The 26,619-nt window shown below is 44.8% G+C and overlaps 1 protein-coding gene across 1 annotated transcript in view; it reads right to left on the bottom strand.

The window, feature by feature from the left end:
• ADRA1B (adrenoceptor alpha 1B) overlaps positions 1-22,960 on the bottom strand; it is a 56,604-nt gene extending 33,644 nt beyond the window's left edge. Inside the window, exon 1 of the mRNA XM_004042922.5 lies at positions 21,501-22,960. Coding sequence (XP_004042970.4) covers positions 21,501-22,449 — 949 coding nt within the window. The 5' untranslated portion in view covers positions 22,450-22,960. The remainder of the gene's footprint in view (positions 1-21,500) is intronic.
• Between the last annotated feature and the right edge of the window lie 3,659 nt (positions 22,961-26,619).

Raw genomic sequence — 26,619 nt, 5'->3', positions numbered from 1 at the left:
GCGCGTGCGCGCGCGCACACACACACACACACACACACACACACACACACACACACACACACACATTCTCTCTCTCTCTCTCTCCTTCAAAGAAAGGAGCCTCTGAGAATCCAGCACTCTTTGTTTCCCTCTTCTTTCTCAAATGAAAACCAGCAGCTCTGAGTTCTATGTTTATTCCAGATCACAGTGGAAGAAGACTAGAGGGGCTGGGGACACTGCCCCTTGCTGAGGGACCTTGGACTAATCGCTTCTCACATGGCTCCAGTTTTCTTACCTGTAAAATGAAATTCTTGGCATTTCCACCTTTACATGCCCTTTCCATCTTTAAAATTGTCTGATTCCTAAGAGTGGTGGGACCTATTAAGGGATTTCACTCTGGCCACATACTGTGACTTTTGGAAAGCTAAGATAGTTTCGGACCAGCTGCCCCCAAATTTAGATAGAGTCTCTTAGCATTTCCTGCATAAGGCCAGAGACTTGATTTTCTAGGCATCGCTGAGGACTTAAGAGTCTTCTTTGGTTTTCAGGCTAGGCCAATGGCCGCAAATAACCTAATTAGGACCTCACAAGCAGCTTGCCCAGTGAAAGCTAATTTAATTAGGGTCTTATTAGTTGTTATAACTACTTTTTAATGAAGCTTTATTACATTCAACTACGCAAATCCTAAGCAATTGTATTAAATGCTGGCAAATGACCCATTAGTCTTTGATTTCACTTCTTTTTTTGCATTGTTCACATCTATCCTGAGATTCAGATGCCTGTAGTTCATTTTTCCTCTTTGAAGCCAGGTGCAGCCTTGAAGGCATATTTTCTGTTCTAGTCTCATTACCCATTCTCTGGGATTCCCCATCCACTTACGCTAATGATATGATATACTGGAGTGATATGTGGGGTGGAGAAAGGCTGGGAAATCTCTCCCCAGTGGTCTTCCATATTCCCTAACGTTTCCATCATTAATCACTCCATGGTTGGAAGACTTTGAGGATAAGGGCGCCTGGTTGAAATGCAGATGTCATTTTGGAGGCAAATGCAGAAAACCATTATTACGAATTAACACCTGAGGATTAGCTCATCATATTAGCTAATTGGTCAATACAAGATACTTCAACAGAATGGATTCTGGATGGAGTTTTGATAGTTGCTAATGTTTAGAGGAGGATGAAAGAAAACCAAGAGTTAATTCATTTCTGCTGTGCAACAGTCACTGGGCTAGATATGTTCACATATATTATCTCATTTAATTCTTTTAACAACCTTGATATGAATGTATTATTATCAGTGATAATAAGAAGAGAAGAGTCAGCTTCAAAATCACACAGCTAGTAAGAGGAAAAGCCTAGGAGAGCACTGAGGTGTGGGAAGCTTTGGCCTCCAGTGGGGCAGTGTCATGACCTGGGGGGTTAACAACTTCAGAGGATTGCCTGAGGCCAGGCGAACCCCAGGACCAGTGACTGTGGGTCACTAAAGACAAACTTGACAGGGCTCACAACTTGGCCTGAGCAGTGCTGATCTCTTTTGTTCTGTTTCTTTTCATCCTCAATGGGCAGTGTGATGTCATAGTATGATGTCATCATTAAGAGACTAGGATCTGGGCCAGGCATGGTGGCTCAAACCTGTAATCCCAGCATTTTGGGAGGCCGACGTGGGAGGATCACGAGGTCAGGAGTTCAAGACTAGCTTGGCCAACACGGTGAGACCCCGTCTCTACTAAAATGCAAAAAATTAGCCAGGCACGTGGTGCGCGCCTGTAGTCCCAGGTACTCGGGAGGCTGAGTCAGGAGAATTGCTTGAACCTGGCAGGCAGAAGTTGCAGTGAACCGAGATCGCACCATTGCACTCCAGCCTGAGCGACATGGCGAGACTCCTGAGACTCCGTCTCAAAAAAAACAAAAAAACAAAAGAGAGGCTAGGATCTGGCATGAGGCCGACTGAGATTCACATATCCTGGTTCCAGCCTTTTTGTGCAGGTATGACCCTGGGCAAGTTGTTTAAACTCCCTAAGCTGTGGTTTTCTCATTGGGAAAGGAGATAATAGCAACTTCCTCATAATCTGCTGGGAGTTATGGAATATGTGCCAAGCATCTGACACCAGGCAAGTGCCAGCGAGCAGGGATTCCTCCACATCTGAGCTGGTGTTGGAGTGCTTCATGGCTATAGTGGGAAAACAGGAAATACACATACAGGGAACTTCGGGTCTGTTCTTATTAGGCTGGTGGTTCTTAAACTTAAGTATGCATCAGTAGTACCCAGAGGGCTTGGGAAAACCCAGACTGCTTGGGGTGCACCTCCAGTTTCTGATTCAGTTGTTCTGCGGTGGGATCTAGGATTTGTCATCTATAACAAGTTTCTGGGTGATGTCAGTGCTGCTGCGCTGAGGACCCCACTTGAAGACCTGCTGGATAAGGCCACTCACAGTGGATGCTCTCTGACAACACAGTCAGCAGCTCCAGGACAGAGTGTTCCAAGTCCACCTGAGCCTGGGGTGAGTCAGAGAAGCAGAGCTCTGGCTGTTTTCCTCTTTCCCATTTTCTACCCTGCCTCTGTGGCTTCCTGAGTCCTTGAGAGCCAGTCCTTGTGAACAGGGGCCAAAAATATTCTCTTAATTTTGATGCCTTATTTATTTATTTACAGCCACGCCGGTTCCTGGGCCTGCTTAGGTTGAAGGGATTTTTTTTTTGTGGTTTGAATAAACTAATTTTTTGGCTAAAAGCACTGATACAATTTGTTTTTCACTGAAAGCAAAGAGAAGTTAGGCTCCAAGTAACAACTTCCAATTAATCTATCAGTCTGAAAGTTTACATTTTTAATAGGCTTATCATTTTGATTTAACAAATGGCATAGACATCCTCAGACATGCAGCAAAAACAGTGCTTGCTGTCCATCATTCTTTTCATCAAGAAGGTGCAACTCACTGGATACCAGTGAGATAGTTTATGTAAAATTGTTTAACACAATGTCTTTCAAAGAACAAATTATAATAATTTATGTTATTGTGTTTACTGAACAAATGTTCATTGAGCCCTTATAAAGTGACAGAATGCTTGATGTCAGGTTTTCTCCACTTCAACAATGATTGACATGTTGGGTTGGGTAATTGTTGTGGGAGCTCTCCTTTGCATTGTAGGATGTTTAGCAGCATACCTGGCCTCTCCCAGTTAATAGCCAGTAGCACCCCCAGTGTGACGATAAAAAACGTCTCCTGACATTGCTAAACGTCCCCTGGGGAAAAATTGCTGTTGGTTGAGAACTACTGATTTACATGAATAGTCTTATTTCATCTTTGCAACACCCAACAAAATTAGCTGTTATTTGTTTATTTTAGAGATGGGAGAAAAGAGGATCAGAGAGTTGAGCAATTTGCTGCAGGCCACACAGGTAGTAAAGAAGCAGGAGTGGAGTTTGAACCCAGGACTGACAATCCAGAGCCTCAGTCTCGACCACTATTCTTGCTTCTTAAGAGTATACATTTAAGAATGTATAGAAGAGGCTAGGTGCGGTGGCTCACGCCTGTAATCCCAGCACTGTGGGAGGCTGAGGCGAGCGGATCACTTGAGATCAGGAGTTGGAGACCAGCCTGGCCAACATGGCGAAGCCCTGTCTCTACTAAAAATACAAAAATTAGCTAGGTGTGGTGGTGCATGCCTGTAATCCCAGCTGCTAGGGAGGCCGAGGCCTGAGAATGGCTTGAACCCAGGAGGTGGAGATTGCAGTGAGCCGAGATTGCGCCACGGTTCTCCAGCCTGGGTGACAGAGCGAGACCCTATCTCAAAAGAAAAAAAAAATTGTATAGAAGGAAGTCCATTCAATCACAGACATTGTGGTAACTGCCTTTGGGAAGGAGAGAGGTGAATGAGATGAGGAGTGGGGCGCCTTTTATATATATTTGTAACATTTTTATTTCTTAAAAGAAGATGTATAGCAAATTCAGCAATGTGTTAAATTTGGATGGAAGACTCATGGGTGTCCCAAATTACTTTTGTACTTTTTGGAATGACTGAAATATCACAAATCTAAATATTGAAACAATTTTAAAAAGAGAGAAACATGACCGTAAATGTTAGGTAAAGTCATCTGATATTTTTGACCATGTGAACGTCATACCTGGCACTCTAAAAAAACTTTAGCTTTTTACTCTTTTGCCCTTTTTTAACAGAGGATTTTCCCAACTATTCAGTGAGAAGGAACCCATCTCATTTTTGTTTCCTCAAAACACATAGCCCATTCGTCGAATTTGTCATGATCATAATATTAACAGGTACTTAAATATCTCCTCTGAAGTGGATGCCAGATTAGAGGCTTTGTGTATATTAATAGCTGACGTTTATGAAATATTTACTAGTGTTTTGCACCCAGCTGAGTCCCTTTCATCTGTTTCTTGTTTATTCCTCACTACGGTTCTTTGAGGTTGATGATTTTGGTCTCGTTTTACAGATGAGTTAACTGAGGCTTAGCAAGCTGAGCAGCAGAGCCAGACAGATATGTCAGATTTCAACATCCCTGTTTTTTTTTTTTTTTTTGAGATGGAGTCTGGCTCTGTCTCCCAGACTGGAGTGCAGTGGTGCAATCTCGGCGCTTACTGCAACCTCCACCTCCTGGGTTCAGGCGATGGATTCTCCTACTTCAGTCTCCTGAGTGGCTGGGATTACAGGTGCCTGCCACCACACCCGGCTAATTTTTGTATTTTTAGTACAGATGGGGTTTCACCATGTTGGCCAGGCTGGTCTCAGACTCCTGACCTCAAGTGATCCGCCCGCCTGGGACTCCCAAAGTGCTTGCTGGGAGTATAGGAGTGAGCCACCACCTGGCCTTCAAGTCCCTATTCCTTCTAGTACAGCAACTCAAGCAGGAGTCTTGAAGAGCTAACAAGGGTGTCTCAGAGAAGAGAAGGTGCCAGCCGTCTTCCTCAAGACGAGGGGGTGGGAAGGCGGTGACAGAGGCAGGAGACAGGAAGGGCTTTCCTGGTCAGATTCTGGGAATCACTTGGTGAGCCCAGGCCTCTGGCTTAGTGCCATTCCCAACCCTTTGGCAAGTGGGTCAAAGTTCACCCAGCCCCTGCCTTGTCCTAGTTGCTGGTTCCAACACCTCTAGATTTAGTACAGTTTAAAGATAACCCAGCTTCTCCCTCTAGATCAGTAGTTCAAGGGTAGGATTAAATTATGCCTCTGACTGACCAGGGCCCATTGGCTCCCTCTCAAAAGGGCTCCTTCCCTGGCAGAATCTGCTCAAGCAGCCAGCTCCTTGCTTCTTGAGTGGTGCTCAATTGAATTTTCAGTTTGTGAATCTGGCATCTTCCAGGGCCAATCCGAATTTTGCAACTAAAATGTGGTGCATTTGCCATGCCCTGATCTAAATATAGGCTGTCTACTGCATTCCCTCAATCCACACAGGCCCCCACGGTGGGGTAGGGGTGAGCTTGGATGCCTAGAGGAATCCTTCCTTATTAACTCATCCTTTGAGTGCCTCCAACTGGATTGTTTTCCTGGGGATGGCAACAGTGTTTTCTTTTATTTTGTTATGGTTTTAAATTGGGATGTCAGTCCTGGAGCCTCGAACCACTGATGTGGACCGTGGTGGGCCTGGCAGCCCACCACCTGTGAAAGATCAAATCTGTTTATACGCTGTGGCTGCCTGCTTTTTTTTCTTAGCTCCTGGATAAAATACACACATTCTGAGGCTGTTGTCTCCTCTGGCTCCTCTGATGGATGGGTGTTGCATCCCAAGAGGGCAGCTAGCTAGCCCTGAACTCTGGAAAACTGACACCAAATTAGCTGCAAGGATTTGAAGCTTTCAAGACATCTTATCACCTCAGGAGGAAGTCAACGTAGATGCCTGAAACTTCTTGTGCCTCAGGCAGTGAGAAGCTATCAGCATAAAAACTGGCTTCTTCATCAATGTTGAAACAGACTTTGTGGATGTGCAAATTGCTACACCCTTCCCAGAGAGTAATTTGACAATATACATCTGAGGCCTTTCCCGGGAGTCTGCCTTTTGATCTTACCATTCAAAGTGGACTTTATCCCAATGAAATCCTAAAGAGCAAGTGCCCTAAAGATATTAAGGAAAAGAATGTGTGTAACAGAGTATTTATCACAGCTAAAAACTGAAAACAAATTGCACATCAAGAGGGAATGGATTATTTTAAACATATGAAAAGATGCTTAACCTCATTCACAAAAATTCCACCTGTTAAGTTGGCAAAGACCCAAAAGTTTGATAACAGCTCTTAGTGAATGTGTGGGCGCCCTCAAATGTCAGTTATTGAAATGCAAATTGATATAATCTCTACATAAGACAATCTGGTAATATTTATAAACATGAAAACATTTACTCAGAATGGTCCACTTACAAAATTTTACAGATATATTTACTCATGTGGAAATTGGTGATGTATAAAAATATTGTTTTGTAGTAACAAAAATTTAAAATAACCTACAATGTCTTTCCATGGAGATCTATCTGAAAAAAAGAAATACTATGGAGCTACTAAGAATGAAGCTACTCTATTTGGAAATGGAATTTCCACTGAAATTGAAAGGCCTTCAAGATACATTGTTCAGTGAAAAAAGCAAAATGAGGAATAGTGTTTATGTTATTTCCATTAAAAATATCATATAAATATATTTATATATGCATAGAACATATCTGGAAGGATATATAAGAAACTGTTAATAGTGGTTGCCTCCATGGAGGGGAATTGGATGACTGGGGCCAAGGAAGTGAGAGAGACAGACTTTTCACTCCACATTTGTACCTTGTAAAGTGATACCCTGTGTGTGTCTTATCTATTGGTGTAAATGGCTTGTTTACATAACTGGATTGGTTAAGTATATTACGATACCTTCTATTATGGAATTCAGTGCAGCATTAAAAAGATGGGAAAGGCTGAGCGGGGTGGCTCATGCTTGTAATCCCAGCACTTTGGAAGACTGAGGCAGGATGATCGCTTGAAGCCAGGAGTTTGAGACCAGCCTGGGCAACATGAGGAGACCCCATCTCGACAGAAAAATTTACAAATTAGCTGGGTGTGGTGGTGCACACCTGTGGTCCCTGCTACTTGGGAGGATGAAGTAAGGGGAGGATCGCTTGGGTCCAAGAGTTCAAGACTGCAGTGAGCTATGATTGTGCCACTGCACTCCAGCCTGGGTGACAGAGTGATACTCCGTCTTTAAAAACAAAAAAGAAAAGAAAAAAAGGAAAAACAAAAAAATGAAAAGACTCAGTTTCATTGATATGATAAGAAGTCAGTCAGGATGACTTGCTGATCAGTGAAAAAAGCACTGGGTGATCCAACTTGTGTTAATACATGCAACAACACACACAGAAAATTCTGCAAAGTTGCATAGGCAAATACTAAACATGGTTATATCGATGGTGCTATGGTCTGAATGTTTGTGTCTCCCAAAATTAATATGTTGAAACTTAATCCCCAGTGCAGTGGTGTTGGTAAGTGCGTCATGTGAAAGGCGAGTAGGTCACCAGGGCAGAACTTTGATAAATGGGATCAGTGTACTTATAAAAGAGGCATTCGAGAGCCTGTTTGCCCCTTCTGCTATGTGAGGACACATAGAAGTCACCATCTATGGGCAGGTCCTCACCAGACACTGAATGTTCCTGCTCCTTGATCTTGGACTTCCGAGCCTCCAGAACTGTGAGCAATAAATTCTGTCATTTATTATAAATTACCTAGTCTAAGGTATTTGGTTACAGCAGCCTGAATGGACTGAGGCAGGTGATATGATTATGGATGATTTTTCCTTTCTTTTTTATATTTTGCTGTTACGTATAAATTAGCTTTTGCTACCAAGAAAGAGAAAATTCTTCTCATTTTGAAACGAATAAAAAATCAACAACTTGACAGCATGATTTTGAACTGGGGGAATGAGCAGGGCTGTAACCAGCAGAGGAAAGGGCTGAAGTCATTTCTTCATTTTTTTTTTTTTTTTGAGATAGGGTCTTACTCTGTTGCCCAGGCTTGAGGGCAGTGGTGTGGTTATGGCTCATTGTACCCTTGACCTCCTGGGCTCAAGGGATCCTCCCCACTCAGCCTCCCTAGTAGCTGGGACTACAGGCCCGTGCTACCACATGAGGCTAATTTTTATTTTTTATTTGTAGAGATGGGGGTCTCCCTATGTTGCCCAGATTGGTCTCGAACTCCTGGGCTCAAGTGATCCTCCTGCTTCAGCCTCTCAAATTGCTGGGATTACAGGCATGAGTCACTGCTCCCAGCATGGGCCAAAGCAATTTCTAAGTGTTCCGGGGCTGGTAATCACAGAGCGGGAGATATATTAAATATATATAATATATAATATTTATATAATAAAATATATATAATAAATATTATAAAATATATATTATATATATGTTAAATTAGATTGAAAATGACTAAGAACAACAATCTTCTTTTTTGGCCATTGATAGTTTTTCTTCCAAAATTATAAAAATGTTTAATAGTTCCCACTATAATTCTATTGAAACCCAATTTGTATTCTATCACATTTTCTTAATTTGATGTTCTTAATCACAAACAGAGTATTTGCTTATTGCACCATGTGAAATAATACAGAGGTTATAAAAAAAGCTAATAATCTACTCCTCCTCACTCCATCCTATCCCTTGAGGTAACTAAACTAATAAATAGCTTTTAAAAGTTGGGTTAGACATTACTCTATAACTTGCCTTTTTTACTTAGATATTATGAGCAATCCTCCTAACAGATTAGTAGATGTAGATCTAACCTATTTGTTTTGTTTGTTTGTTTGTTAGTTTGTTTGTTTTTGAGATGGAGCCTCACCCTGTCACCCAGGCTGGAGTGCAGTGGTGTGATCTCAGCTCACTGCAACCTCTGCCTCCTGGGTACAAGCGATTCTCTGGCTAATTTTTATATTTTTAGTAGAGAAGGGGTTTTGCCATGTTGGAAGGCTTGTCTTGAACTCCTGACCTCAGGTGATCCGCCTGCCTCAGCCTCCCAAAGTGTTGAAATTACAGGCATGAGCCACTGTGCCCGGCCTAACCTATTTGTTTTAACACCACTTTACATTTTACTATAGTTTAAATTTCTTATTACGCATAATCAGGTTAAACCTAAAATACCAAATCTTCCTTGCCCCAGCAACTACATTTTTAGGAATTTATCCTGAATATGTGGGCACAGACATATATACAAGAGTATTCATCCAACATTGTTTGTAGTAAAAGACCAAAAATAACCTAAATGTCAATCAACTGGGAAATTGGTAAGTAAAATAGGACACTTTGTAAAATGGATTATTATGCAGCCATGAAAACCAGCAGTAACTCTATGCATTCTGACACAGAACTATGTCTAAGATATGCTACACTGTTGAGTGAAAAATGAAACTTTCACTGAAGTGTTTCTAAAATGACACCATGAATCAAAATAAACAGAGTGAAAACACACACATTCTGCATGCAAAAACACTCAAACATACATATACGCATGTGGATATGTATGCTTACAAATAAATAGACTATTTTGGAAAGCATACACAATCTGGTAACAATGTTTACTTCAGGAGAAGAAATACTGAGAGTGTTGGGTGTGAACGTGGGGTAGGTAAGAGCAGAATAATTTTTTCATTTTTTTTTCTGATTCAAATAAGAATCTATGCATCATTAAAAAATAAACTAGTTGATTTTTAAAAATTGCTACAAGTAATCATGCAAAATAGTTACAAGGCGTGATGGCACGGTCCAAGTTCCCTGTGGTCCTAAGTCTAAAAACAGGCATTCTTTACAAAACATTGTAAAGAAAAAAAATATAGAAAATCTCATATCCTGAAGTACATCTTTGTAATGTCCCGAGGCAGGGTTTTTATTCTGGAGTTAGAGGGTCCATAAACTTGGGTGAGAAAAAAACCCTCTTTTTTAAAAAAAAAAAAATACAAAAAACAAAAAAACCCCAAACTAAACTTTGGCTGAAAGTTTGCATTTCCTTTGATAGGAAAGTGGGCAAGCAGCCACACTAGAGTCAGCAGGATTTGTCACCAATAGAAATCAGATCTGTGATATAACATTACATTTGTTGCAGATATCTTGAAATATTTCCACTTGTCAGTACTTCAAAATTATAGTAGTTATTTATTTGACTTGCTGCTAGATCTTGTTTATTTAATATGTTAAAGGACTTTTTTTACTCTATAATAAATTTGTTTTTTCAACATTATAACTGTATTTCAATATAGTTGGTTTTCTTTGAAATCCTGTGTCTTTTATTTGATGTGTCGACTGTGAGAAGGGGCTTCATCAGATTGCCAAAGGGGTCCGCGAAACAATGGAGCCAAGGAACCTTGGTGTTAAGGTAAATGCTAAAGGGTTGGGGACAAGGAATCACAAATGGGCGCTGTGGGGAGTGTCCCTAGAAGCTGGGAGAAGGGACCCTACTGCTTCCTCTTGATGCCGGGGGCTGATTAATGGCCTGAATATATGAATCGGAGATGCAATTTTTTGTTGCTGTTCCAGTTGGTGGATCCTCCTCCTCCCCAACCAGCTGCCTCCCTGGATCTCCGCCCGGCCCAGTGCTGGTGGTGTGAGCCCTGGGGCTGACGCCTGCGAATGACAGTGAGCCCGGCTTGCCCTTGGTCCCACTTTAACCTCCTTTTGGGGCACGGCCAGGGTGCTAAGCTCAGCCTCTAAGCAATGCACATTAGCCTGGCAGGAAACTCTGTCTTGAAGAATTTCAAAAAATTCTTGTGCAAAACCAAGCCCCAAATTCATCCCAACAGGAGAGAGAAAGCTTAGCGGGGAGCAAGACACTGTAGGCAGACACACTTGGAAAAAGTTAAATGGGGCTCTAGGAGGAATGGGTCACTTACATGTGCTAGAACATTCTGTTTCTGAACATTTTAAACTGAACTGCTCATTGGTGCAACTTTTATAGCACAATTCCTGTGCTCGCACCAGAGAGGGGCACTTGAGTGTTCAAAGGGTGGTCAGATGAGCTGCGGGTGAGTGTGGCCAGGAGTGTGCTGTCAGTAGAGTCGTAAGAGCAGAGCCTGCCAATGTGGACAGATTCTACTGTATCCTGAGCTGACTCATGGTGCTGTCATGCCAGGAGGGGTGATGATGGGTGGGGTGAAGATGGCCCTCCCCTTGCACTGATTCCAGCCTTACAAGTCCTTAAAACACAGCTCACTTTCCTTTTTCTCCCCCAAATCTTATTTCAGCCCACTCTTCTTTCTGTCTCCTCTGCATTCTGGAGACACCCATCATTCAGATGGCACCTTTTAGCTTGTGCTGAAATTGATCCATTCCTTCATTTAATCATTTATTCCCTAAGTATTTAGGGCTGGCCAGCCATAGATTCAAATCTCAGCTCAGCCACTCACTCATGTCATTGCGGCAAGTAAAATAAATGAACACTTTATTTAAAAATTTCAAGCCCACATTTGCAAAACTCCTGCTTCCCACAAAATACACACATAGTAAGTCACATTTTTCCTTTTTAAACGGATGATGGCTTTGCTCTCTCATCATGAATCTTTCCCTGGACTGTTGAGGCTGTTAGTGCCAGTTTCTCTTTCCTCCCCATCTCAGGCTCTGGTGTGAAACTGGTGTACTATTGGATGTCTGCACTATAAACACCCTTATTCCAGGTTTTAAAACAGGGAGACATTTTTATTGTTCAAATTGAGACACTTTTGAAAATAAGAAAGGGTTATTATAATAATTATAATTATGCTTTGATAATAGGCATAAAAGGAGACCATCTCAGTGAAATGGGACATATGGTCACCCTATTAGAAAACAGTGATATATTACCCAACAGAAAGACCCAGTGTGTCTTCAGAGCATTCGCAAAGCTGGGGCACCTGTATTTTTGGTGAAATAGTCTGATATTAAAGAAATCAAAGTTACCTCCATGGAAAGAATCAGAATATTGTTGGCCTTCCTTACATTTTTTTTAGGGCTCTAGGCATACGTGTGTGTGTGTGTGTGTGTGTGTGTGTGTGTGTGTGCATGTTTTAATTTATAATTTTATTATTCCCTTTTCAATACCTTAGGCCTTTAGAGGTCTCTATCTGGCTCTGCTATAAAGTCACTGGAATAGTTTCCTCTTTTCCTGCTTCTGCAGGGATCAACTCTGACCATATCCCTCTCAGAGGTGAGAGGCAGGTGACCATGGCTAGAGGGTGAGGGAATGTAAGGGCCAATTGGCAATGGGACAATCTCCCCCAGAGGCAGGTGGAACGGCAGCCTTTTGATAAAGAATGAAGAGGCCATCCATTTTCAAGATCCTACCTTGTGTCCACACGGGTCTTGACCTAGCCAATCTCGCTTCACTGGCTTCATGACCAGGCCCAGATTGGCATTTTGGTTTTAGAATACCAGTCTATGACAGTCTCTTTTTAATGAACTTGTGGTAGTTTTGAGGAATGAGACAAGCCACTTAACCCCCCTGAGCCCATTTCCTTATTTGTTTACTTATTAATTTAATTTAATTTAATATTTTTGAGACAGAGTTTTGCTCTGTCTGCCAGGCTGAAGTGCAGTGGTGCAATCTTGGCTCACTGTAACCTCCACCTCCCAGGTTCAAGTGATTCTCCTCCCTCAGCCTCCCAAGTAGCTGGGATTACAGGTGCCCGCTACCACGCCTGGCTAATTTTTGTGTTTTTAGTAGAGACAGGGTTTCACCATGTTGGCCAACCTGGTCTCGAACTCCTGACCTCAAGTGATCCGCCCGCCTCGGCCTCCCAAAGTGCTGGGATTACAGGTTTGAGCCACCATGGCCGGCCCCATTTCCTTATTTATAAAATGGGCAGAGCATGAATACCTATCTGGTGGGCCATGGGAGGTTCAAATACTAGAAGAAGTCTGGTACACGCTGTATGAATCCTATTGGTCATTGCTATTTTTATTGAGTTTACTATGTACACATCCCTGGGCACGAAGGACAAGAAGACAATTCGAACTTGGACCCTGCAAAGGTTTGCAGCCTGGCAGTGCTGCAAAAGTTGTGCACATCCATCTTTATCCCCAGAGTGAAACATGACAAGCACCATAAACCAGGGATAAAGGGAGTGATTACTGACGGGGAAAAGGGTGGGATCCAGGAAGACTTCGCGAGAAAGGTGTCAGCAGAACTGCATGTTTACAGACAAGCAGGAACTGGATATTCAGAGGGTATGAGAAACACACTGGTGGGAGAGGGAACAAATGCACAAAAAAAGAAAATGCAAAGTGTATTTGGGAAGTGGCAAATAATTTTACTTCAATTGAGTGCACTCTTAATTCTTCTGCTAGGCTCTGTACTACTTATTCATTCATTCATTCAGCTTGTGTGAGCACCTGTGTTCGGCAGAGAGTTGGTCACTGCTTAGACGTCCACAGTAGGTAGAGGAGAAAGAGCAGTCACGAGGTTGCTGGAGAGAGCCCTGAGGAGAGTAGCCTTAGGGCTTCCCTCTTCATGGGACCCTACACGACCTGAGCAGGGGCCCTGCAATGCCCCCACCATGGCCACACAAAGTTTTCAGAAGTAAGGTTTATTAATGCAATTGGTTATTCCCCTTATTTAAATATTATTCCTATTTCTCCTTATGCAGGTGGTAATATAGGGGCCATGGACATTTTTGGGAACCAGCTAAGAGTTGAGTTAAGACAGATTTTGTTTGGGTTCTGTTGAATATACGTATGTGGTTTACAGTCTTTTCTTTCTGTATAGCTAGGTCACCACTAGCCACAGTAACTCCAAAGTGAAAAAAAGGCTTCTAGAAATACTCTCTTGCCCACGATGCCAACTCACCTGATCTTGTGGCATCAAGAGGCAGGACCAGAGGCAGATTCATGATGGAAGAGTGTCCCCATGGTGCTGGCACCACACGTAGGTGGGTGGGTGGTGGTGAATCCGGGTCTGAAATGTATGCAGCCAGAAACTAAACTGTAAAAAAGTCCTCTAAATTTTATGTGTTTCTCCAAATTTGATAAAAATCTGAAAAATGTATGTGACATTACCAATAATAAGTTGTGAAGCTGAAAAAAGTCTTCTAAAGCATCAATAATACAAGAGAAATTTTGACTTATCTTCCTAGAGGAACGACCCAATTATTTTTATCTTCTTTATGGTCTCACCAGGATATGGTGCCTCTTGGTTGCTGAATGACGAGCAGCCACATGCTTTTTCTTTCCTCCTTCTAGAATAAACTCTGGCTTCCCCAGTTTCCTTCCTGCACTTTCTTAAATCTGGCTCAGAGCCCCACCTCTAGGAGAGCTCCAATGATGAACCCATCTGACTGCCTGCATTAGAATCCATGTTCTGTCATTGATCAGCTGGGTAACCTGAGGCAAATCACTCAATCTCTCTGAGCTTCTGTTTCCTCATCTGTAAAATGAGGACAATACCAGTGCCCACTTCACAATCCTGTGGACAGGTATAAATGAGGGAATACAGAGAAAGAACCCCTAGCCAGCATGGAGAGCACAGTAAGCCTGGCACTCGATGAGACCTAATAAATGGTAGCTATTAGTATTACTATTATCAAATGTGGTTAGGAAGCACAGTGACTGCAGAAACATTCTGCAGATATGGCAGAAAGCAATTTCCCGTGCTGCCCGGCAGACATCAGTTATTTTTACTAGCCACACACACACTCAGGTAAAGGCATTTCCTGCATAACATATCTTAATAGATGCATCCGTGATGGCACTGCAGCTACACATGCACCTGCTGGCATTTCTGTGAGCCGTTTTGCTCCAGCAGGGGTGGGTGCCACCACGACTGGCCCCGTCATCCTGTCAGACCTGACAGGCATAGCTCTTCACACATCATTCTTCCCCTCCCTGCCCCTCTGCCCCAGATCTCTGAATCTCACATCAAAGCTGAGGCTAACTCATTCACCCAGCCCTCCTTCCTTCTTTCTTGCCCTCACTTCTTTCCTTCCTCCCTCCCGTTTTCCTCACAAATATTTGTTGTGTCTAGCCGCGATGGTGTCTTCTGTGATTCCAAGACTTTAGGAGACTCAGTAAAGTTTGAAAAAAATTTCTGAAAGGGACTGACATAGGGTACTAACTTTTAATTTTGCCAAGTAGGCTATCAACATACACATACACACACACAGAGACATTCACACACTATTGCCACTAATTACCACCGTTCCATCAAAGAAGTGCTATTTCAGTGTCCCCAAATAGAAAAGACAGTCTTTAGAAGAAAAAGACAATCATTTACATGAAATACATTTAGTTTTTAAAAGAACACAGCATTTTCCTAACTTTCTGATTCGTCATAAGCCAGTAAAATCTCTGGGTGCCAGATCTCAGATAAATGTTGGAGAAGAAGTGTACTAACAATAGGAATAATATAATGAATGTTTATTGAGTGCCAAATGTGGTGTTTGATAGACTCTACCATTTACTAACTGTGTGATCTTGGGCAAGGTACTGAACCTCTCTGAACTCTAGTTCCCTCACTGTAAAGACAGGGATGACGATGCTTGCTCTGCAAAGCTTTCCAGGGGTTTCTAGGCATGGGGAGGACTTGTGCGGTGCTGGCTGCATAAGAGTCGCCTGGGAAACTTGTTAAAATTAAGATTCTTGGCACTACAAGGAGAGAATCTGATGCAAGAGATCTACAATGGGGTCCAAGGATCTATTCTTTTAAAAACAGCCCCCTCCTCCAGATGTTTCTGATGAGCAGCTAGATTTGCTGTTGCTCACAGCCCCTGGCTTTTGGGTTGGACATTCTGTCTACTTGACTTATAAGAGTGTCTGGCAGATTGTTCCTAGCATGATGTATTCAGAGGAAAATCTTGGGAGGTATCTTGTTTGCTGTGTTCAGGCTTCCCCTTCCCACTCTGTTCCCCTTCTCAACAAATGGTACCTCCATCTACTTAGAAACCCCAGGGTTATTCTGAACACATTTCCTCTCTTGTGGACTCTCTTATGCCGTCACCAACCCATCCCCAGGTCTTGAAGCTGTCTGCTTCTCCACCTCCACTGCCCCTGCTTAGTCTAGGTCATCATCATCTCTCACTGCCACTGCAAAGCCTCCTACCTGTCTCGTCTGAAGTGTATGCTCCACACAGTGGCTGCAGTCACTTTTAAAAGACATGATTCAGACAGTATCTTTCATCTCCTTCGAACCCTGCTGTAGTGGCCAACGCACTTAAGATAAAAATCTAAAGTCCTTAATGTGGCCGAAAAGCCCTTGCACGGCCCGGCCTCTGCCCACGCCTCTGGCCTTGACACCCACCTGCCTCCCTTCTAATTCTCTGGGCTCTGTTAGTCCTCCACTCTCTCTGGCCTCAGGACTTTCAAGTGTGCCCCTCCTCCTGCCCACACTTTTCTTCCTCTATCAGCCCCCTTCACTGAATTAGCTTCTCCATACCGTTGAGGGTATGGAGAATGTCACTGCCTCAGGGACCTGTGATGTACTAACCCCTGTTTTAGAATTCTAGCAGCATCACACTCCTTTTCTTCAAGTCACTTGTTGCAGTTTATGTTCATGTTTGTTTGTGCATGTGTGTTTTTCAACATATCTGTGTTCCCTACTAGAGCCAAATTCTATGAAATATAACTATTTTGCTCACCATTATATCGTCAGTATAATGCCTGGACACAGTACCCACTGAATAGATACATAATTATTCAGTGAATGGATGAATGATTAAAGATGTGAACCCACATCACTAGAAGGGCAAGGTCCTTCCCACTTTTTCTTTTGGTTGGGGTGGCTGACAAAATGCCCAATCCTGAGAGACCCTTGTCATACACAGTACAGGAGAACATCGAGCCCTGAGCTAGAACATGGATGACCTGCCCTGATATGTCATAGGTTGGTTATTTTTTCAGAAGTGAGCAGGCAGTGGAAGAAAGGCAGATTTTGCAAGAAAAGCATCATTACTAGTTCTTGACAGGGTGGTTCTGGGTTTCCTGGAGTACATGTGCTATGAAAACAGGTTGCTATCAGACAGCAAAAGGGCCAGACATTTCCTTGGTGTGCTGGAACAGGTATGGGTCTGTTCTGACAGACTTGGATTCAACTTTTGGCCCTATCACTTACTTGATGTGTGACCTTGGACAAGAAGTTTTACCTCTCTGAGCTTCAGTATATTCATCCATAAAAAGGGAGCAGTTACTTTTGCCTGTTAGAGTAGCTGTGAGGATTAATGAGATAATGTCTGTAGGAGGCCTAGCAGAATGTCTGGTACATGGTATGTATCCAATAATAAATACAATCTCACCAGGCTGTAAGCCTTCTTCAATCAGGGGCCATGTTTGTTTTTGGCTTGATAACTCAGTGTCTGGTACAGTGCCTGGCATGTAGTAGATGCTTTAGGAAGTCCTTATTAGTGATTTAATACATGGTCAAATGGGTTTTACTTTAGTAGGATTTCCCTCTTCCAGGAAGGATTCCCGTGTGTAAAAACTTCCCCCTTGCCAAGTACTCAAACCAATTGATTTATTTGTGGGCAACTCAAATCCGTGTGTTTTGAAATCTCAGAGCTGGAAGATTAATGTGTGTTTGTGGGGGTGGCTCTGTCTTGAGTCATCTCTGAGACCCTTGTGCTTGTGGAAGGTAGAAACTTGTCAGCCCCCATTTGAATGAAAGGGCTGGAGGATCAAATCAATGGAGAGAGGGATTTCTATTTTGTTCCAATACTATAGAGAACAAAACCGTTTCTTTGAAATTGACCTTCATTTATTTGGAGGGGAAAGCAGTTAGTTCAATAATGGCTTCCTGGTGCCTTCCAGCATTTTAAAAGACAGAAGAAAGATTTGGAGCAAGGCAAGGTTCCAGTGTTTTCTAAACAACTCACTAAGCCCAGCTACTGGTTGGCTGCTGAGCACTTCCTGCTACCGGCCCTGCATCCCCCAATTTCCCCCACTGCTGCAATGCACATCCTCAATAGCTCAGCCACTTCTTGAGACCCTGACCAGGCCTTCCCTAGGTGGGCTGGAAGTTAGTCTTCATAATAATGCTGGGCAGCTGAAGATTCTCTGACATCTTGCAAATGGCTCATGGAGTAAGAAATACTGCTATATTCTATTCCAATTATTTCCTGTCCCTCCCTGGCCTGATTCCAGGGGCCAAATAAAGAGGTCCTTGTTTGGTGGAGTCCATTCCTGCTCCTGAGTAAGTGAGCACTGGTCCCTGGTCCAACTTGGTCTGAGGCCACAGGGAAAGGGTGGGGAGGACGTTGGAGAGGATGTCCCAGGTGGGGAGAGCTCAGGAGGAGACAAGAGGCCCTGCTCTGCAGGCAGCCCAACCCTGCTCCCAGAAATAAAAATAAGAGATGAAGTAAAACAAATGGGGCCCCTGAACAGGATCCTGTAGGGGGCACAGCTATTTTCCCTCTTTCCCAGGAGAGATCCCAACCCTTCTCTCCCACGGAGAAAACAAACACAGCTATGGAAATCTTGTGCCATCCTGGCACCTGAAAGTCTATCACCAATTGGAAGTTGCTCCTACCTGCACTTCTCCCTTTGCCAAACACAGTCCTCCCCCACATCTGCTTCCTCCCCTTATGAGTGAAAATGTTTTCACAGAAAATTTAGAATTTGGAACCTTCTTCAGATTCCAAAGAAGTTATTGTTCTATATCATGCTGCTTTTGCTTGGGTGTTATTTCAACTCAGAGGAAGTAGAAACTCACATCTCTATTTTGCTGGAATGCTCTTCCTGAATCATTAAGAAAACAGTAATTAAGTACCTTCTTTGTTTGAAGCTCTTGAGTACTTTTTGAAGCCCATCTCAAACTCAAGTCCTAGAGTCCAGATTCCCCACATTATCTGTTTGGTTTTCAGGGAAGAAGGATGTTGATGGGGTCGGCTCAGGGACAAATCACTGGAAGATCTCTGGGAGATCGTCACATGATAGTCGGAAACTTTTCATTGCAAGGAGAAGAGAAACAAGATAGCATCAAGGTGGCAAGAACCTCTCACTTTTTATTGTGTGGAAGCTCAGGACCTGAGATGCTAGGGGGACAAAGTCTCAGAAAGGCACAGACAGAAAGGAGAGAGACGATGGGGGTAATGTGAGTAAGAAGAAACTGAGGGTGGGCTTGATGACTTGAAGAGCAAGACCCAGAGAGAAGCCACATCATCTCACACTATGATGTGTCTGGGAAAGGTCTGAGATTGGCAGCATTTAAAACCCTGGCTTCCAGGGTGCTGGGCCTGAAGGAAACTGAGAAATTTTCTGGCTAGTGATTCTCAAAGCCTGGTCTGTGGACTACCTCTTCAGAATCACCTGGTGGGCTGATTATACCCACAGATTCCTGGGATCCTTCTGACTTACTGAATCCTATTTGCTGGGGGTTTGGCCCAGGCAGCTACCATTGTTTATTAAGTTTCACAAGTGATTCTCATAGTTCTCAAAGTTTGAGATCCCTTAATCTAATTCAACCTCCTCGTTCTCCAGGTGTGAGGCCTGAAGCCTAGAGAAGCAAAGCAGCAAGCCTAGAGCCACACAGCTAATTGATGGCAAAGCTCAAATGGGAACTCTGTTGCTCCTGATCACCAGAGCCGTGTTCTTCCCATTTCAATATGCTGGAAGCCTCCTTACCTGTTTGGAGCTATTTCCCCTGCCCCTAAAAGCCAAAGCCTGCACCTTTGATCCATTCCTGCATCCTGCTGAGGCCTTCTCCTTCCTGAGCATGCTCTGGTCACAGCCTCTGCAGGCTGGAGGGCAGGGGCAAAGGAAGAAAGACTCCAATTCTCTTCCAAGACTTTAGTAACAGGTGTGGGATTGGCAAACGTGTAGAGAAGGAGAAAAGACACAGTTATACCGAAGGGGAGATTGGGGTTTGGTTTGTACTGCTCATAGCTAACTTTCATTGAGCATCTGCTATATACCAGATACTGTGTTAAGTCCTTCCTATACATTAATGCAAACTCCATGGAGCAAATATTAATCAGCCCTGTTTTGTAGATGAAGAAACTGAGGCTCATACAGGAGTGGTCATTTGGCCAAGGTCATATGGCTAATAAGAGGTCAAATCACCTCCATCAGCTCCATGTACAACCATGATCTTTGTAATGACCCAGTGCAGTGTGAACTGTCATCCATTGTAAACCGAACAAGCCTGCAAAAGAACCCTGAGACCTTGGGAAAGAAAAGCAAGCTTCCCTGCAATGGTATGTGATCACGCCTGAGAAGTAGAACTTTTTCAAACCCTTTCTGCTTAACACTAACCATTGAAAATATTTCTGAAAGGCACTAGCCTGCAGGCCTGCTTTAGAAAAGATGACATGGAGAAAAGGTTAGATGGCTTTTGAAAATCTTTTCTTTCTTTTTAAACAGAAACTCGATATCTGTTTGCTTCCTTTCCGTTTGCATTTTTCTCTTGAAAGCAGTGTGCCTTCAGAATTTATAGCTGTTTGAGGGATTTGGTTATATTTGGGTCTGACCTGAGACTCCGGTGTGATTGCAGGCATATGTGGTCCGAGGCATATAGCAGCTGTTACCTCTCCTGATATCATGGCACATGACTGTGTCATGATAACCTCCCTCCATTCATTTTCTGTAGTGTCCCCCAGGGATAGAAGGAATCAAAGCAGATCAGTGCCTCAGAGGAAGGACAAGGGATCCCCAGGCCATGTGGACAGCATGTGACAGATGCCCCCCTTTAGGTTTACCTGCTAACCAGACCTTGGCTTCTTCCTTAGAAAACATCAGGTAGCCTTTTGAACAATTCAGTTAGTAGGACCACCAAACAAAAAGAAGACGAACATGTTTTCATAAGAGGGGGAGGACGCACTGAATTCCATCTTACCAGGATTTGGTGTCTGTCAGCTGAGATGAGGGACAACTATAATTTGATTCTGGGCATTCCATAAATCACCAGAGTTAGAAACATTTTTGGGTAAAAACTAAAAATGTGTGACCCTCTAGTCATCTTCTCTTTCATATCTCAAGCTTTCAATAACTTAAAGCCTGGTTGGGGCTGTGTGGCTGTAAAATGCTCTTATTAACGGATAATGAACGTAGTATATGTGGGTGATAGCTGTCAGTGAAGAGTGGAGGGAGAGAATGCAGCCTCTGCAAAGCTCTTGAGAAGCGTGGCTTCTGCTCTAGCCCTGGAAATGCTGAATGAATGCTGCCTTTCTGTGTACGAGCTGCCTCCCTGCTTCCCAAATGCCGCGTCTGCAGTAACTACAAACTATTTTGTATGCTGCATTAGTGACGCTGCCTTAGCCGACACATCATTACTACTGAAATAACGCCGGTGTGATATTCAAGCCCAGTGAATATCCTTTTTAATTATTAAACCGAGGCTGTTGAGTGAGTCATTCCCCATACCAGATTTTCCTTCCCTGGTTCTATTTCCAGAAGCTAGTACCTTAGCGTGTTCTACTAACACCTGAGTTGGTTTTTAGCCAGCTCCCCAATCTGCAAACCCTTTGCAGAACAAACAATATTATTCAATCTCCAAACACGCACAGACTGCATAAGAAACAAAACCCACAAAAAACTTTACAGTAAGCTCATCAGTAAACCCAAGGTCCAAAAATGCCCAGTCCCCCTCCTGCTAGTCCCCAACTTACCAAGCGGTAGAGCGATGAAGAAGGGTAGCCAGCACAAGATGAACATACCGACCACAATGCCCAATGTCTTAGCTGCTTTCTTTTCCCTGGAGAACTTAAAAAGTTTGACAGCTATGGAACTCCTGGGGTTGTGGCCCTTGGCCTTGGTACTGCTAAGGGTGTCCTCGTGAAAGTTCTTGGAGTGGATCCTCAGGGTCAGCTCCTTGGAGTTGGACATCTCCTTCATGACTCCTGCCTCTAGGTTCTTGGTGGTTCTCTTGGCCACTATATAGACACGGCAGTACATGACTAGAATGACCGCCAGAGGGATGTAGAAGGAGCCCAGAGAGGAGAAGAGGGCATAGAAGGGTTCTTCGGTGACCCCGCACTCCTTGTCATCGTTGGGTGCGGGCTCCTTCCACCCAAGGAGAGGCCCGATGGAGATGACAGTGGACAAGACCCAGACACTGAGCAGCGCCAAGATGGCCTTCCTCCGGGTGACCAGCGTGGGATACTGCAGAGAGTAGCGCACCCCGATGTAGCGATCGATGGAGATGGCGCACAGGCTCAGAATGGACGCTGTGCAGCACAGGACATCCACGGCTGCCCAGATGTCACAGAAGATCCGCCCCAGCACCCAGTAGCCGAGCACCTCTAGGGCCGCTGAGAAGGGCAGGACGGTGAAGCTCAACAGCAGGTCGGCCATGGCCAGGTTGACGATGAAGTAGTTGGTGGGCGTCCGCAGGTGCCGGTTGCAGGCCACAGACAAGATGACTAGGATGTTGCCCACGATGGCAAAGAGGATGAAGGCGCCCAGCACCAGGCCCACAGAGATGGCCCTGGTGATGTCCAGCTGGGGCAGTGTGGAGTTACTCGAGGTCTGGTTGGGGCCAGTGAAGTTGGCATTTTTCAACTCTCCCCAGTGGGCAGGTGTTGATGTGTTGTGGCCGGTGTCCAGGTCGGGATTCATCTTAGAGTCCGCCCTCCATAGCCAGGGGGATGATTGGGCTCGGAAGGGCTGCGGCGAAGGCTCCTCAGCTGCCCTGAAACTTTGCTTCCCCCGTGGTCTTCTTCCCAGAGGCGCCCTCCTGGCGAGGAGTCATCTCCCCCGGGCAGCCCAGCCCGGCAGCACGTCTCCTGCCTGCACCGAGCCGCTCGCTCGCCTGTCAGAGGGAGGAGGAGGAGGAGAGGGGACGAGGCGGCAGCTCCAAGTTTAATGGTCCACGTCAGGCGCGCCTGGCCGGGCTCGCGGGGGAGCAGCGGGGAGGAGGGGGCGGCAGGGCCGGGGGCGTCCGGCGGTGCCCAGCTCGCGCGGGTCTGCGGACCGCGGCGCGTCCTCCGCCCAGCGAGCGCCGAGGAGGGTCTGCTTTCAATGAGCCGCCTCTGGGCTGACTGCACGGCGGTGACATCAGGCGGGGGAGCCCGGCGCCCTGACTCCGCGCGGCACTAGGGGGCAATGCGGGTCCAGCCAAGGCGCCCGCAGCCCCGACGCCGCCACCCCGGCAAGCCGGGAAGCCAGCCGCGTCCCCCGCCGCTCCCAGGGCGCGCCCTCTGCGGGGGGCGGGGCGGGGGCAGGGGCCGCGAGGGCGGGACCTGGGCGTGGAGATCGCGGGTCACCCACCCCTAGGCGGCCCGCCGGCGTTATTTTCCCCGCTAGTCACTCTTCCGTGTCAAAGGTGGGTTGGGGGCTGCTTACCTTTAATAGGGGGCTCCCGGAGTGGGCCCCGGATTTAACGGGATATGCAACTTGTCCAGCACCTAAAGGAGGGAAGGAGAATTCTAGGATTGGGCAGGTGGGAGGGACTTGAGTCGGATCTGAGGCCAGCCCTCATCCTTCATCTGGCTCCCCTCGCCCCGTGCAAACTCTTTGGCCCCAGTAAAATCTGGCTTCTCTTCATCCTTTCATTCGCTCAGGCATTCACTCATTTATTCAGCCGATTGTTACTGAGTCTCCACTCTCTGCCCTGGCTCTGGGCGCTGTGAACATAGCAACTGAACAAAATAGACGGACTCCTGCCCTCTAGGAGCGTAGCTTCTCCCGACAGAAGACAGACAGTATACTAAATAAGCAAATGATGAGGTGTGTAATGTGATGACAGGTGTTAGGCTGAAAATAAAGTAAGGAGGGGGAAATGCAGTGGGGTGTTCGTGGGGTGGATTTGAAATGTTAAGTGGGTGCTTGGGATGTCACTGAAGTGATATTTGAGGAAACATGAAGGGAACTGAGGGAGGAAGCTAGCTGGCTATCTGGGAGGGGGGGTGAGGGAGGTCAGAGACCTGGGGAAGGGACGTAGAGGATCTTGGTTATTTGTTGAGTTTTTTCCTTTCTGTCTGATATCCATGTTGGACATTCAGTCACAGGGACGCACTCCCAAAGGTGGGTGAATGGTACTTAGAAGAGAAAGTATGGGCCAAGAAAGAAAGAAAGAAAGAAAAAGCCAAAGAACTTTATGTTAGTTCACATTTATCCAACATTTATTTTGTCCTAGACAGTGTGCTGAGTTCTTTTTGCATTTTCTCATGACTCTCATGAGAGAAAGAATACACTCTTCACCATTTCTATTTCATGGATGAGACACCAAATTATGGGGAAGTTTAGCTGTTTGCCCAAGTTCACAAAGGCATGGAGGAGAGCTGCTGGGAACTGAACTCAACTGTGGGGTCTCTCCCAAAGTTGGGTACTCAGCTACTGTGTCATACTTTTCCCTCTGGGGCAAGGTAGGGGATGGAACCACTGTTATAGATGGAGCTGCCTTTTGAGTAGTTGGTTTTGGGGCCTGAGCCACTGGTGCTGGGCAGGGACTCCCACGAATTGAGCGCTTACTGATAGCCATGCATTTACTCATTTTCTTTGAGACTTTACAGTTCTTTGAGAGAAGCATAACCATTGTTCATTGAGAGATGAGAAACAGTGGTTCAGAGAAAGTCAGTTGATTCCTGAGGTCATAGGCTAGCAGATATATGGCAGAGCAATGGGCAGTGGCAGGTGGAGATTGAAAAGTAAAGCCTGATACCTTCTTTTACTCCAGTTCACAAGCCTGCATCTTGGGTTTCTCACCTTCTGCTCTTGATACTTGTTATAACTTGATATTCACGGGTGGGGAAAACAGAAGTCACTCAGGATGACTTACATCTAAGCTTCTCAACCTAGAGGTAAGTTCTTAACCTCTTTTTATTTTTATTTTTTGAGAAGGGAGGCAGGTGGTTATCATACACGTATCGAAGGTTTTAATTTACTCCCAGCAAAGTGCACAGACTACACACATGTGCAAAATACACAATTTCAGGGGGTTTCCCTCGGGTTAAGAAATCTGTGGTAGAGACAGCCCTGAAAATGGATTATTTTCTATTATAATTAAATTGCCCTAAGCTGTATTTGAAGATTTGATAATAAGAGATTCACAAGTTTGTAGTGATTTAGATCTTCAGAAGCTCTCAGAACCTTGGTTTGCTTATCTTCCTGTGTTGGAGGTAGTGCACTAGGGAAAGAGACTTGGCATGATGGTCAGGTGCAGAGCTGGTTAGGAAACTCTGTTTCCCTGGCCTACAGGACAGTGCTCCTTCTGCTCCTGCAGCCACTCATGACCTACACAGTGGGGTGTGAGACTGGAAGAACTTGGCAGCCCTCTGTCAGGGGTCTTTATTAAAAGGAGAGGCTGTCATTGGTCCTGGGTGGCTCAGACTAGTCTGTCTGCAGATAGGACCTGGCTTAGATGATCTTTGAGATCCTGTAGCTCCAGGTGGTCAGCTTCTCTTGCTGGATAAAGTGGCCCCCGAAGGCACCTGCTATCCTTTCTCTCGTGCATCTTCCAGGGTAGGGGTGAGAGTGAGGTATCATGAACTCAGTTCCCACCATTCCCAATGTATCTTTAAGTCTAAGATAATGGGGCTTCTCTTGAGCTGGTTTACTTATAAGGGGAGAGGGAGGAGGAAGAGAATACCAGTAACCTGGCACGTAGCTGGCATTAGCACAAAGACAGGGGTGTAGGGGAGGGTAAGGGTGGGATAGAATAAAGAGCAAGTTCCAAATCCACATTTTGATTGTGGTGGCCCATTTCCCACTTCCCTGGGCATTAATTTCACCAGCTATTGAACAGCCAGCAACACACCATTGAATTTACTGAGGCTGTGTCTACATAATCACAGTAACCAGCTGCAATGTGAAAACTCAGCCTATCAGACATTTTTCTGTGGTGGCAAAAGGCCAGGACGAAAAAAAAAGAGCAAATCTGAGATTCAGAGATGGTTTATCCTCATTGTGAAAGAAAATAGTTTGTTACCTAGATGAGAACTTACGTCTTGATTCAGGTGTCAGGATGTGGAAGAAATTATTGAGCCAGATTGACAAGTTCAAAATCCTTGCAGATTTCAGACTTGTTGTCATTTACCAGTGTGTTTCGTGAAGGCAAAACAAAGATCTCACTGTAAGGGGAACAGGTATTAGCCTTAATAACAGCCGTGTAGCAGGACCCCACACAGCAACCTTTGCTAATGGTGCTTTCCTTGCTGCTCCTCCCCTTCCTTTGCTAGAGATGCCTCTTAACCCCTCTGGCTGATTTTTGACCCATGGACTTGACCATTTGTTTAGGTGTCATGAGAATACAGACGATATTTCATTTTCTCGGTACTCCCTGGGGCAAAGCCAAGCACAGAGCTCTGACTCACTCGACGCTTGTGGAAGAAGAATCTTTTCATTATCCATCTTATTGCATTAGAAACCTCTGATGTTGCAGAACTCCCATTTCTGCGAACCCTCCAGGGGAAGCTGCCACTGAAGTTGACCTGTAGAGAAACTGAAGCTATGGGAGATTCAAGGATCTGCTTAAGACGTCTATGGGAGGAGATCTGTCACCTGTGATCATGCAATTTTTCATGGTGCTCTCTCTAGCTTTCAATTCGACCAGGCATATAGAGATGCATGTACTCTGTGTAAGCACCATGCTAAGTACCGTGGGTGAACCAAAGATGAATGAAACCAAGCAAACAATAACCTAACACTGAGCTAGGTGCTGTGGGAGATGATGATAACGCTAAAGCACCTTTCAGAGAGTACCTACTATGTGCCAGGCACTGTGTTAGGCAATCTATGTGCATTTACTCAAATTCACAACAATGCAAGGGAGGAATTCTCTCCATTTTA

This window comes from Gorilla gorilla, chromosome 4, assembly GCF_029281585.2.
Source record: "Gorilla gorilla gorilla isolate KB3781 chromosome 4, NHGRI_mGorGor1-v2.1_pri, whole genome shotgun sequence".
In the NCBI taxonomy this organism is placed as follows: Eukaryota; Metazoa; Chordata; class Mammalia; order Primates; family Hominidae; genus Gorilla; species Gorilla gorilla.
The sequence above is the reverse complement of the archived record's forward strand: the minus strand, read 5'-3'. Positions and strand labels throughout refer to the sequence as shown.